This window comes from Mytilus galloprovincialis, chromosome 7, assembly GCF_965363235.1.
Source record: "Mytilus galloprovincialis chromosome 7, xbMytGall1.hap1.1, whole genome shotgun sequence".
NCBI lineage: Eukaryota > Metazoa > Mollusca > Bivalvia > Mytilida > Mytilidae > Mytilus > Mytilus galloprovincialis.
In genome coordinates this window covers 97723255-97738342 of record NC_134844.1, presented here as the reverse complement: position 1 = coordinate 97738342, position 15088 = coordinate 97723255, and the positions used below count along the sequence as shown (strand labels likewise).

Sequence of the window (15088 nt, the reverse complement as noted above, 5' to 3'; positions counted from 1 at the left end):
AGACTGTAAATTTATTACAAAAGTTGAAATGGTAGCTAAACTTTCTTTGATCACAAATTCATCACCTATTGTTAATTTATATACATACCTGTCAACTGGTCCGTATCCTGGGAGTGTGACCCGAGATTTTCACAACTCTGACCTGGGACACCTGCTGGGACGTTAAAAACCCAGGGAATTCCAAAAAATTACCTGTTTTCACCCGGATTTCTATAAGCCTTTAGACTGTTTTCATAGTTATTTTCCTTTGAAATACTGGCAAATTCATAATTCTTCCTGGACAAGAAGTTCAACTAGCAATGTAAACTCGACTATCAACTTAAGTGGAAATGGCATGAGTTTTAGCAACTATCATAACTATTAGATTACCAAACATAGCCTCGAACAATGAGTAAAACCCATGCAGTTAATTCAGTCCGCTTTAAAAGACATGGTTTTAACAAAGGGGCATAACCTCAGTACACAAATATTTGATTGGCACTTACTAAAAACTAATATTTTGCTGACAATCAACATGTCGATCTTTTTCATCAAAATCCAACAAGTAATGCCAGACTGCCTACATTGCAAGATCCTATTTATGTTACATTTCCAAAAAGTAAAATAAAAAAAATACGGCAATACAGCTAACATCTAATCTATAACTGGCCCAATATAGAAACAGTCAACATTAGGATCTGATGTCTGATTTTAAACTTAAAGATTTAATTCTTTTTATAGCTGTCTCTTATTTAGTATATAATTAAAATTACATGTATGTTTCAGAAGAAACGTTATTTTGATTTAGGATAACAACGCTAATGTGCATCATATTAAAATTCACTGTCGTATCCCATTCATGATGACACACATGTGCTAACACAAAAAAAGTGCACAGGTTATGCCGTAAATATATTAATAGTAATAATCGATTTTTCATATCATAGCAAAAAATGGAATTATAAGTAGTGAATGCTAAAATGTTTTATTAATTTCATAAGGTTGAAAGTGCACACATTTTCAGAAGGAAGCGCTTCCGTGCTTCATACAGAATGTACTTCGGTCAACGCTTTTACACCCCAATGAATTTACAAAAAGAAGCATTCAGTTCTTAAATTTATATTTGAGAGGATCGGTAGAGGACTAGAGGTGCACTTAGTCTTATATCATTTTGTGGTATTAAACCCTAAACCCATTTCGTAGTATAAAGGTTAAACTTTCAAAATAACCTCAAATCAAACTTGTCTTTATAATATAAAGCATGTGATGGTAGTTGCTTTCTTCTTGAGGTAACTTTGTTCTAAAGTTTTTGTGTAGACTTAAATAATATGCATGATTTTAAAATAATTTTAGGAAATGTTCAAGGAAGAAGGACACATTCTTCATCAATGGCAGAACCGTAAGTTATTTTGATTAATACATTCATTAAAGTCATATGATTCTTTCAATTAAAAAGGAAATAGAATAATGTGTTTTTTTCACTTGAATAGTGAATAATAATATATTTATAAAATTTTCATGGCTTTTTGATGTCAATTAAACTCATCATAGATACAAAACAAATCTTAATTATGCTGATTTTCTCACTGAAAATAATTGAATGTTCTGCATGATGTTGTGTTAAAATTGTGATATCCAGCTCTAAATGCATCTTAATATCTCATATTAAAAAGGCCCCATAATGAATTTAATACAATGTGTGTCTTTTATTATATCATGTTTAATGCTAATGATTCCATGTGTGTCCATCATTTTTCCATAGAGGGTTAAAATAAATCCAAAGGGGTGTGATTTCAAAGGTTGAATCCTCTATTAATTTTACTAATTATATATTGATTTGCCAGTCATTTATTGTCAGTAGTGAACCTTATAATGAATTTATCACACACAAGTTTTTCTGCCAATTTAGTTTTGTATAAATAAAACAATGAAGTACAAAATCATTTGTAGATGATGTCATCACTAAAAGTTGATGTGATGATTTGCTACCTCTCCTGTATTACTGTTACCTCTCCTGTATTACTGCTACCTCTCCTGTATTACTGCTACCTCTCCTGTATTACTGCTACCTCTCCTGTATTACTGCTACCTCTCATGTATTACTGCTACCTCTCATGTATTACTGCTACCTCTCATGTATTACTGCTACCTCTCATGTATTACTGCTACCTCTCCTGTATTACTGCTACCTCTCCTGTATTACTGCTACCTCTCCTGTATTACTACTACCTCTCCTGTATTACTGTTACCTCTCCTGTATTACTGCTACCTCTCATGTATTACTGCTACCTCTCATGTATTACTGCTACCTCTCATGTATTACTGCTACCTCTCCTGTATTACTGCTACCTCTCCTGTATTACTGTTACCTCTCCTGTATTTGCTTCCTCTCCTGTATTACTGCTACCTCTCCTGTATCATGTGTATTACTGCTACCTCTCCTGTATTACTGCTACCTCTCCTGTATTACTGCTACCTCTCATGTATTACTGCTACCTCTCCTGTATTACTGCTACCTCTCCTGTATTACTGCTACCTCTCATGTATTACTGCTACCTCTCCTGTATTACTGCTACCTCTCCTGTATTACTGCTACCTCTCCTGTATTACTGCTACCTCTCATGTATTACTGTTACCTCTCCTGTATTACTGCTACCTCTCATGTATTACTGCTACCTCTCATGTATTACTGCTACCTCTCCTGTATTACTGCTACCTCTCCTGTATTACTGCTACCTCTCATGTATTACTGCTACCTCTCATGTATTACTGCTACCTCTCATGTATTACTGCTACCTCTCCTGTATTACTGCTACCTCTCATGTATTACTGCTACCTCTCCTGTATTACTGCTACCTCTCCTGTATTACTGCTACCTCTCCTGTATTACTGTTACCTCTCCTGTATTACTGCTACCTCTCCTGTATTACTGCTACCTCTCCTGTATTACTGCTACCTCTCCTGTATTACTGCTACCTCTCCTGTATTACTGCTACCTCTCCTGTATTACTGCTACCTCTCCTGTATTACTGCTACCTCTCCTGTATTACTGCTACCTCTCCTGTATTACTGCTACCTCTCCTGTATTACTGCTACCTCTCCTGTATTACTGCTACCTCTCCTGTATTACTGCTACCTCTCCTGTATTACTGCTACCTCTCCTGTATTACTGTTACCTCTCCGGTATTACTGCTACCTCTCATGTATTACTGCTACCTCTCCTGTATTACTGCTACCTCTCCTGTATTACTGCTACCTCTCCTGTATTACTGCTACCTCTCCTGTATTACTGCTACCTCTCCTGTATTACTGCTACCTCTCCTGTATTACTGATACCTCTCCTGTATTACTGCTACCTCTCCTGTATTACTGATACCTCTCCTGTATTACTGTTACCTCTCCTCTATTTGCTACCTCTCCTGTATTACTGCTACCTCTCCTGTATTACTGCTACCTCTCCTGTATTACTGCTACCTCTCATGTATTACTGCTACCTCTCCTGTATTACTGCTACCTCTCCTGTATTACTGATACCTCTCCTGTATTACTGTTACCTCTCCTCTATTTGCTACCTCTCCTGTATTACTGCTACTTCTCCTGTATTACTGCTACCTCTCCTGTATTACCTCTACCTCTCCTGTATTACTGCTACCTCTCCTGTATTACTGCTACCTCTCCTGTATTACTGCTACCTCTCCTGTATTACTGCTACCTCTCCTGTATTACTGCTACCTCTCCTGTATTACTGCTACCTCTCCTGTATTACTGATACCTCTCCTGTATTACTGTTACCTCTCCTCTATTTGCTACCTCTCCTGTATTACTGCTACCTCTCATGTATTACTGATACCTCTCCTTTATTACTGCTACCTCTCCTGTATTACTGATACCTCTCCTTTATTACTGCTACCTCTCCTGTATTACTGCTACTTCTCCTGTATTACTGCTACCTCTCCTGTATTACTGCTACCTCTCCTGTATTACTGCTACCTCTCCTGTATTACTGCTACCTCTCATGTATTACTGTTACCTCTCCTGTATTACTGCTACCTCTCCTGTATTACTGCTACCTCTCCTGTATTACTGCTACCTCTCCTGTATTACTGCTACCTCTCCTGTATTACTGCTACCTCTCCTGTATTACTGTTACCTCTCCGGTATTACTGCTACCTCTCATGTATTACTGCTACCTCTCATGTATTACTGCTATCTCTCCTGTATTACTGCTACCTCTCCTGTATTACTGCTACCTCTCCTGTATTACTGCTACCTCTCCTGTATTACTGCTACCTCTCCTGTATTACTGCTACCTCTCCTGTATTACTGTTACCTCTCCTGTATTACTGTTACCTCTCCTGTATTACTGCTACCTCTCATGTATTACTGCTACCTCTCCTGTATTACTGCTACCTCTGCTACCTCTCATGTATTACTGCTACCTCTCCTGTATTACTGTTACCTCTCCTGTATTACTGCTACCTCTCCTGTATTACTGCTACCTCTTCTGTATTACTGCTACCTCTCCTGTATTACTGCTACCTTTCCTGTATTACTGCTACCTCTCCTGTATTACTACTACCTCTCCTGTATTACTGCTACCTCTCCTCTATTACTGCTACCTCTCCTGTATTACTGCTACCTCTCATGTATTACTGCTACCTCTCCTGTATTACTGCTACATATAAATTATATTTTATACTAAATTCATTAAGATTATAGAAATTGAGAATGATAATTAGGAATGTGTCAAAGAGCCCAAAAAAGCCAAAGGACTGAACAATGCGTCTCAGCCAGAACATCTAGCACATTGGCAAGCTTCAGCTGGAGCCTAAATTCCAATGCATTCTAGTTAAGTGATTATAGATAGACGTCACACTAAACTCCAATGCATACTAGTTAAGTGATTATAGACGTCACACTAAACTCCAATGCATACTAGATAAGTGATTATAGACGTCACACTAAACTCCAATGCATACTAGTTAAGTGATTATAGACGTCACACTAAACTCCAATGCATACTAGTTCAGTGATTATAGACGTCACACTAAACTCCAATGCATTCTAGTTCAGTGATTAAAGACGTCACACTAAACTCCAATGCATACTAGTTAAGTGATTATAGACGTCACACTAAATTCCAATGCATACTAGATCAGTGATTATAGACGTCACACTAAACTCCAATGCATACTAGTTAAGTGATTATAGACGTCACACTAAACTCCAATGCATACTAGTTCAGTGATTATAGACATCACACTAAACTCCAATGCATACTAGTTCAGTGATTATAGACGTCACACTAAACTCCAATGCATACTAGTTCAGTGATTAAAGACATCACACTAAACTCCAATGCATACTAGTTCAGTGATTATAGATGTCACACTTAACTGCAATGCATACTAGATAAGTGATTAAAGACGTCACACTAAACTCCAATGCATACTAGTTAAGTGATTATAGACGTCACACTAAACTCCAATGCATACTAGTTAAGTGATTATAGACGTCACACTAAACTCCAATGCATACTAGTTCAGTGATTATAGACGTCATACTTAACTCCAATGCATACTAGTTCAGTGATTAAAGACGTCACACTAAACTCCAATGCATACTAGTTCAGTGATTATAGACGTCACACTAAACTCCAATGCATACTAGTTCAGTGATTATAGACGTCACACTAAACTCCAATGCATACTAGTTCAGTGATTATAGACGTCACACTAAACTCCAATGCATACTAGTTCAGTGATTATAGACGTCACACTAAACTCCAATGCATACTAGTTCAGTGATTAAAGACGTCACACTAAACTCCAATGCATACTAGTTCAGTGATTAAAGACGTCACACTAAACTCCAATGCATACTAGTTCAGTGATTATAGACGTCACACTAAACTCCAATGCATACTAGTTCAGTGATTAAAGACATCACACTAAACTCCAATGCATACTAGTTCAGTGATTATAGACGTCACACTTAACTCCAATGCATACTAGATAAGTGATTAAAGACGTCACACTAAACTCCAATGCATACTAGTTCAGTGATTATAGACGTCACACTAAACTCCAATGCATACTAGTTCAGTGATTATAGACGTCACACTAAACTCCAATGCATACTAGTTCAGTGATTATAGACGTCACACTTAACTCCAATGCATACTAGTTCAGTGATTATAGACGTCACACTTAACTCCAATGCATACTAGTTCAGTGATTAAAGACGTCACACTAAACTCCAATGCATACTAGTTCAGTGATTAAAGACGTCACACTAAACTCCAATGCATACTAGTTCAGTGATTATAGACGTCACACTAAACTCCAATGCATACTAGTTCAGTGATTAAAGACGTCACACTAAACTCCAATGCATACTAGTTCAGTGATTATAGACGTCACACTAAACTCCAATGCATACTAGTTCAGTGATTAAAGACGTCACACTAAACTCCAATGCATACTAGTTAAGTGATTATAGACGTCACACTAAACTCCAATGCATACTAGTTCAGTGATTAAAGACGTCACACTAAACTCCAATGCATACTAGTTCAGTGATTATAGACGTCACACTAAACTCCAATGCATACTAGTTAAGTGATTATAGACGTCACACTAAACTCCAATGCATACTAGTTAAGTGATTATAGACGTCACAGTAAACTCCAATGCATACTAGTTAAGTGATTATAGACGTCACACTAAACTCCAATGCATTCTAGTTCAGTGATTATAGACGTCACACTAAACTCCAATGCATACTAGTTCAGTGATTATAGACGTCACAGTAAACTCCAATGCATACTAGTTAAGTGATTATAGACGTCACACTAAACTCCAATGCATTCTAGTTCAGTGATTAAAGACGTCACACTCAACTCCAATGCATACTAGTTAAGTGATTATAGACGTCACACTTAACTCCAATGCAGACTAGTTAAGTGATTATAGACGTCACACTTAACTCCAATGCAGACTAGTTAAGTGATTATAGACGTCACACTAAACTCCAATGCATACTAGTTAAGTGATTATAGACGTCACACTAAACTCCAATGCATACTAGTTCAGTGATTAAAGACGTCACACTAAACTCCAATGCATACTAGTTAAGTGATTATAGACGTCACACTAAACTCCAATGCATACTAGTTAAGTGATTATAGACGTCACACTAAACTCCAATGCATACTAGTTAAGTGATTAAAGACGTCACAGTAAACTCCAATGCAAACTAGTTCAGTAAAAAATAAAAGACAGAAGATGTGGTATGATTGTCAATTATACAACTTGATCTCCTCCATAGACCTGAAATGACATAGAAGTTAACAATTATAGGTCTCTATACAGCCTTCAGCAATGAACAGAACCCATATCACATTTTCAGCTATGAAAAGCACTGTTATGACAAAAACAAATGTAAATCATTTCACTCAAGAAAGCTAACAGCTTGATTAATATAGAAAACAATGAACAAAATACAAATATGGTATACAGCAACAAACGACAACATTTCACTAACAGGCTCTTAAGGCACATACAGAATGTGGCATGGACAATAAACATGTTAGTGAGTGCCAAACCCTCCCCTTTCCTGGGGAAGTGGTGTAACAGTACATCATTCAGGTGAACAAATTATAAATATGATTATCAGTTTGTACTATATCATGCTATATATTCTTAATTTCTCAGATTTTCTTTTTTTTATTACAATTCAAACGGCCTGTAGCACCACTTCTTCTTTATATAATTAGTTACATAGTGTGTTAGTGACCTAATACGATATATATGGGGTCAGTAAATTCCATATGGAATAAGCGAAGTATAGTATTAAGATCCTACTTCCAATTGTCTATACAGAAAACAAATGCAACAATAACGACTTTTATATAGCTTTAAATTTGTGTTATGAATTTATTTCAATTGTTCATTACATGTATCAATTTCTTTGTCTGTTGAATCCTTCCATATTTCTTTTTAAGTTTTGAAAGGGAAGTAACTCCGGTATGCCAAAAATAAAAACATGAACTTTAATTATCATTGATTATGTTTTATAAACTTATTTCAACCTTTCATCATCATTTGTTTTCGTCTGTTGAATCCGTTCAGACTTTTCCTCAACACAATGTTGTTTTTATAAAGGGTTGTGGCATCTTTTTTGTTTTGAAAGGGAAGTAACTCTCCCTACTAACCCCATATGGTTGCTAACCCTATATGGTAACTAACCATATATTTTTTAGGACACCCTATATTAAATATACATAGTCACCACGTGTAGCCCATTAACCAATCATATCCCCATAAATCTATAGGAGGTAAGATACAAAAAGTTACTCTGTATTTATAGAATACCAACAGAAGAAGACAACCGATTACAGGCAGCCTATACTGTCCTTTATATTGTACCTAGGGCTATTGAACACTACATCGACAGAGAGTACAAAGGTGGTTTTCTCAAAGCTATCCGTGATCATAAAGATCAACTAAAGACCAAACTCAGATCAGATGAATGGGATTTACTCAGCCAATTAATAGGTACATTACTAATCTAGCATGAGACTCATTCATAAGATCTATAACAAATAAAGAACAGATAAAAAAAGTGACAAAATATGAGAATACTTTTAAGTAAGATGACAGTAAAAAAGATATGCTTCCAAAATTGTTATACTTAATAATAATGTGCACATCATTAAGAAAATGAATGGTATTTGCATATCATTTATTATATTGAGTTTTTTTAAATGCAACTAATTTTATGCATCAGGCATTCAGTTTTACAAGTGTTTGTCTGAAGGTACATCTGTCCCAAAGATGCAATTGGTTTCCAATATCTAACTTTGCTTCAACCAAATATTATGAAACTCATACAAAAGTGCTTATTACCACACAATTACACAGATCAAATTTGAATTTTGGTGGCGTCATTTAACCATTCTAGAGTTATGCCCCTTCAAAATAGAAAAATGCTTTTTTCTAGCTCACTTGGCTCGAAGGGCAAAGTGAGTTTTTCTCATCACTTGGCGCCTGTCGTCCATCGTCTGAAAACTTTTACAAAAATCTTCTCCTCCGAAACTACTGGGCCAAATTTAACCATTCTGGCCACAATAATCATTTGGATATATATATAGTTTAAAAGATGTGTCTGATGACCCGGCCAACCAACCATATGTAGATTTTGGCTTATAACTCTGAAACCAAAGCATTTAGAGCCAATCTGATGTGGGTGGTTAAACTTTATATCAGGTCAAGATCCTCCCCAGAAACTTTGAGATGAATCGGACTACCCGTTGTTGGGTTGCTGCCCCTCAATAGGGAATTTTTAGGAATTTTTGCAGTTTTTATACGCCCGTCAAAATTTTGACGGGACGTATTATGGTATACAAATGTCGGGTGTCCGTCCGTCCGTCTGTCCGTCTGTCTGTCTGTCCGGCGTAAACATGTCGCACCGTAACTTGAGAACGACTTATCCAAATTTCATGAAACTTAATATAGTTGTTTCTTATGATGGTCAAATGATCTGTATACTTTTTGGTGAAAAAAGGATTAAAACTTTTTGAGTTACGGCACTTTGTAACTAAAACAGGGGTGTGTTTTTTTTTCACATGTCGCACCGTATCTCAAAAATGATTCTTGATTATGGCTTAAAACTTTGAACACTTCTTAGTTATATTAATCTTATTATCTGTATACTTTTTGGTGATGATTCAAAATTTTATTTTTGAGTTATTGAGTATTTTGTAAAAAAGGGGGAGGGTTTTTTTTACATGTCGCACCATATCTCAAAAACGATTTATGATTATTGCTTAAAACTTTACACATGTCTTTGTTATATTAATCTGAAGATTTTTATACTTTTTGGTGATGATTCAAAATTTCATTTTTGAGTTATTGAATATTTTGTAAAAAAAGGGGGAGGTTTTTTTTACATGTTGTGCCATATCTCAAGAACAATTTATGATTATTGCTTAAAACTTTACACACTTCTTTGTTATATTAATCTAAAGATCTGTATACTTTTTGGTGATGATTCAAAACTTTATTTTGGAGTTATTGAGTATTTTGTTAAACAGGGGAGGTTTTTTTTACATGTCACGCCGTATTTCAAAAATAATTTATGATTATTGCTTAAAACTTTACACACTTCTTTGTTATATTAATCTAAAGATCTGTATACTTTTTGGTTTTGATTCAAAATTTTATTTAAGTGATATTTAGTTTTTTGTAAAAAAAATTAAAAAAACAGGGTTGGGGGTTTCACTTGTCCCGACGTGTCTCAAAAACAATATATGGTTATTGCTTAAAACTTTCTCTGAAACTATTTATGATTATTGCATAAAACTTCCACACAAGACGTCGGGCGTATCATGCGCTCATGGCGCAGCTGTTTATTTAAATATCATCTTGAATATTATTGTAGATAGAGATAAACTGTAAACAGCAATAATGTTCAGCAAAGTAAGATCTACAAATAAGTCAACATGACCAAAATGGTCAGTTGACACCTTTTAAAAGGAGTTATTTATTGCCCTTTATAGTCAATTTTTAACAATTATTCATAAATTTTTGTAATCTCTTACAAAATCTTCTCGTCTGAAACTAATTAAATTTGACCACAATCATTATAAGGGTATCGAGTGAAAAAGATGTGACCCTGCCTGCAAACCAAAATGGTCAACATGGCTAAAAATAGTACATAGGATAAAATGCATAAATTGTGTAAAATTTTTGTAAATTTTTACAAAATATTTTCCACCGTAATTACTTGGTTCATTATAGATGAGAGACAATTCTAAGCAGCAATAATTTTCAGTAAAGTTAGCTCTTCTAACACATCACCATCACCAAAACACAATTTATCATGAATCGATCTCACTCACAGTGTCCTTTGTTTAATATGCAGATATACCAAGGTGAGAGACACATACTCTTTAGAGCCTCTATATCTATCTCCACTCTGCCAATGATTCAGTTCTGTGATGATATACATACTAAATCATACATAACTATCTAAATCACCATGGTAACCACATGTTCTGTTTCTTTTCCAGTTCACCACAGATTGTACCATTTCTATGATAAGATAAAACAAGACGCCATTCTAGATAAAGACGTCCTTGATAAACTGATATCCAGATGTATCCTTGGGATAGATGATAGGGCAGAGATAGAACACTACCACAGACAATCTGATCGCAACAAATGTATCTTAGATCTTCTAATTCAAAGACCACAAGATTCCTACAGTGTATTATTAGAAGTTCTTAAAGAGTCTCCTACTTGTCCTAGAGACCTCATAGAATGTATGGAATCTAAAACTACCCATCAAGAAGTTGATTCACATTCCATGGTCAAGTCAAGTAGTGAGTACTTACTATACATTTTGATTATTTGTAGGAATTAAACGCAGTGTTTTATTAAAACTTAAATGAGACAAAACTATAAAAAAATAAATCGACCTCTATTTTTTATTCAGTATATTGGATAAACATTGAAGAAACACTGAAAGAAGGTTGGTATATATAGTGAAAACACTTTTACTGTTAAATGTATACAGTATAAAAATAATAAAAACACCAGTTCTTAGTAAGAAATCTTTAATGATTTTATATACCATATATTATATTCACAGAATGCTTACAGTTACTGAAAGCAAATGAAAATTATTGATAACGAGCTATGAAAACACAATTTATTAAAAAATGATAATTTGTAGTCATGCATATGCATTTTTTACCTCATATTTCTTTAAAAAAATGTATGATAAAAAGATTTTTTTACCTCATATTTCTTTAAAAAAAATTTATTGTGACCTATACCTTTTAAAATAATGTTCATATATGTATATATAGTTACAGGGAACCATTCAGTCAGGTTACAAAAGAACTACCACCATCTGACTCAGAAATTATCAGATATAAGAAATGTCATTGATTCATTAATATCAAAGGGAGTTTTAGAACCCGACGACCATGTAGAAATAGTTTCTAGTGGAGTGTCAGCTGAAATGAATAGAAAGCTAATAGCTAAAGTCAGAAGTGAACAGGATTATCTGTCCTTTCTGGAGGCTCTCAAGGAGGATCCTAGCAATGAAGAACTGGCATCTGACTTAGAATCAACTGATGTTAGCCAAGAAGAATTAAATCTTGTTCAAACAGGTTCAGTTATTTTATTAACTATTTATGAATTTACCATGTTTACATAAAATGCAAAACATGTGCGAGCATAATAAACATAAAATCATCTAAAACTACCAAGAGAATAGGAAATAATTCTAATATAGCCTAGATCAGGTATATGATGGTCAGCAAGTGAACTTTTACCAGAAGTGTTAAATATATTACTGGTGTATAAGATGTGTCAAGATGGGTTCAGCTCAAAAGTGTTACTTTGCATTTATGATTTTGTCAATTGGTGATTTGTTTATTTGTAATTTGAAATTAGTAGTACTTTGTTTCAATCTTTCATTATAGGTTTTTTTAAATTGTATTCTTAAATTAATGGCACGATCGGTAAATTGATCTTTATGTTACATAGATTTACCTTTACTGTTTTATAACTTATAAGCCTACATCAAAGTAAGACTAGAAAATACTCTGACAATGTATCACCATGCTTGTTTTAAAGAAAACTCTTACTAAAATTTCCAGCAAATTTATCTCCAATTGCTGTCTCATATTTAGCAAGATTAGCAATTATTCGAACTGGAAAAGTTAAATGACATATATAAAATGAAACTCCATATGCATATAGTCAATAAATGAATATAGATATATCACTATTAATTCATTAGAAGCAACATATATCATTGTGAGATTCAGAAAAGTAGTTTATGTTAGTTCATAATATTTTACGATCTTTGTTATTTTATGATTCTTACCACTCTATGCATTTCACAACATTATCAACTGGCACTTTTTGTACTCTGCATTTCCTGAAATCTCAGTAACTTTAAAAGATTTATGTCTCTTGGAAATATTTAATATCTGAAAAATGCAGTTCCCTCATGAGTACAATTTTTGACAGATTTTTAACAAATTATAATCATTGGTTTATATTTTCATAATTATTTTTTTGGGCAAATTTAGAATTAAGGGCAGATTTTTGTTGAGCTTGCGACTTTTTCGCAGAAAACTCAACATAGGGATATTGATCAGGCGAGTTCGGTGGCGACAAAGTACCTTACTTCTTTAAAAACCTTTGTATTTTAGAGGGGGGAAGACCTGAATGCTTCATACTTTGTATATATTATATTATGAAGTTTCAGTCTGTCTCATGTACATTGCATGTGGCCTTGACTTTATTTTCATGGTTCAGGCAATAATCGAAAAGGAGATAAATATGATTTTTTGTAATGTTAATTTCTCATGAATAAAAGGATAACTTTATTTAGTATGTATACCTACTTAGCAAGGTTCTCATGCCCGTCTGACAGTTTAACTTGACCTCGAACTCTTTTTATGGATTGGTGAAATTTTTATATATTTATTTATTACAACAGCTACAGTACCATCACTAACAAACAGACCAGGGTTCCAGACACTAGTTACATTAGTATCTATGGTTAAAGATGTACAGATTGCAAAAACAGAACCAGAGAGCAAGGATACAAGTTTATCGGCAGATATTTATAGACTACAATATTGGTATAAAAAGATAATCAAAATGACAGCGATGGCTTCTCATCAATATCAACAATTCGTTGAAACAACACAAGCAGTATGTTATTATTCTATGTATATTAAGTGTATGTTTGAATGTAGTTCATTTGCAACACAACCTTGTTAATCCATTTAAAAAGTAAATACATAAGTATTGATATATGATTATTATAATCTTTAGTGAAAGAAAGATTATCTCTTGTGGACTGGTTTCTAAGGGCAGTTGTGAGATATATATGCCATCATTTTGTCCTCAACCTTACAACATTTTTCATATACTAAAAAAATAACTTCTTTGCTACCCAACCTTTTATAATGATAAGATACCTGCAAAGACCAGTATCGTTGTTATGCCCAACTTGGAAGGGGGATTAAGTTTTAACCATGCCCCTACGTCTGCCTGTCCGTCTATCCCGATTTTTTTTCCATTCCCTTACTTCTTCAACAAAATGTTACGAAACTGTTACGCAATGCTTATTAAGTTCAGTATTTTTGTGTTAGTATGGCGTTCATTATCACTGAACTAGTATATATTTGTTTAGGGGCCAGCTGAAGGACGCCTCCGGGTGCGGGAATTTCTCGCTACATTGAAGACCTGTTGGTGACCTTCTGCTGTTGTTTTTTTATTTGGTCGGGTTGTTGTCTCTTTGACACATTCCCCATTTCCATTCTCAATTTTATTTTTTACAGAGTTTGTCTTTAGTGCCGTGTGGAGGCAGTAGAGTGCCTCCCCGTGCTATGCTCTTATAATATACTAGATTATTTAGTGTGTGTCCGAGCGAGAACTGCTCTAGTTCATTACTTTAGGAATATTTATCAATATTCAGCCCCATTCTACTATTTAGTCAGCCATTAGTCCTACCCTGATATACACTATCTTTTTCGGGTAATTTATACTGATAGCATTTGACATTTTCAGCGGAACAAATTTATCAATTTTACATAACTTAAATTATTGTATGCTGGTTCATATTCTGGACGCCAATCTTTGCTCCTTTATTATGTAATTCACTAACAAAACAATTATGAAGCTTAGAAATGGAAAAATACTAAATACTAAACTTGTTCAAAGGGTATCTACACGTCTCAATCTTCAAAATCGGTTATCTAAAAATACTACCATCGCTAACATTTTTAACAATAAATATCGTGGTTACCCTTCTATCGATAAGTGTCATGCCAAAAAATGACTTACATGTCCCCGTCTTTCCACCAACAATACGGCAATGTCCACGTTTAATGGTCGCACATTTTCTTTAAATTTTGAAACTGATATAACTTGAAAACAAACAGTATTATTTATTTACTCACATGAAACAAACCGGGGTGTGGTATTCAGTACGTAGGAGAAACTGGACGATATTTATCTAAATGCACTAAAGAACATCTATATCGTTTTAAAAGACCAAATAAATTCAAAAGTAT

At 34.4% G+C, this 15088-nt stretch overlaps 1 protein-coding gene across 1 annotated transcript in view; it reads left to right on the top strand.

Moving 5' to 3' along the window:
- The window catches only part of LOC143084339 (uncharacterized), a 38791-nt gene that overhangs the window by 5011 nt on the left and 18692 nt on the right, over positions 1 to 15088 (top strand). Inside the window, exons 3-7 of the mRNA XM_076260751.1 lie at positions 1333 to 1378; positions 8350 to 8537; positions 11054 to 11365; positions 11855 to 12160; positions 13504 to 13721. Coding sequence (XP_076116866.1) covers positions 1333 to 1378; positions 8350 to 8537; positions 11054 to 11365; positions 11855 to 12160; positions 13504 to 13721 — 1070 coding nt within the window. The remainder of the gene's footprint in view (positions 1 to 1332; positions 1379 to 8349; positions 8538 to 11053; positions 11366 to 11854; positions 12161 to 13503; positions 13722 to 15088) is intronic.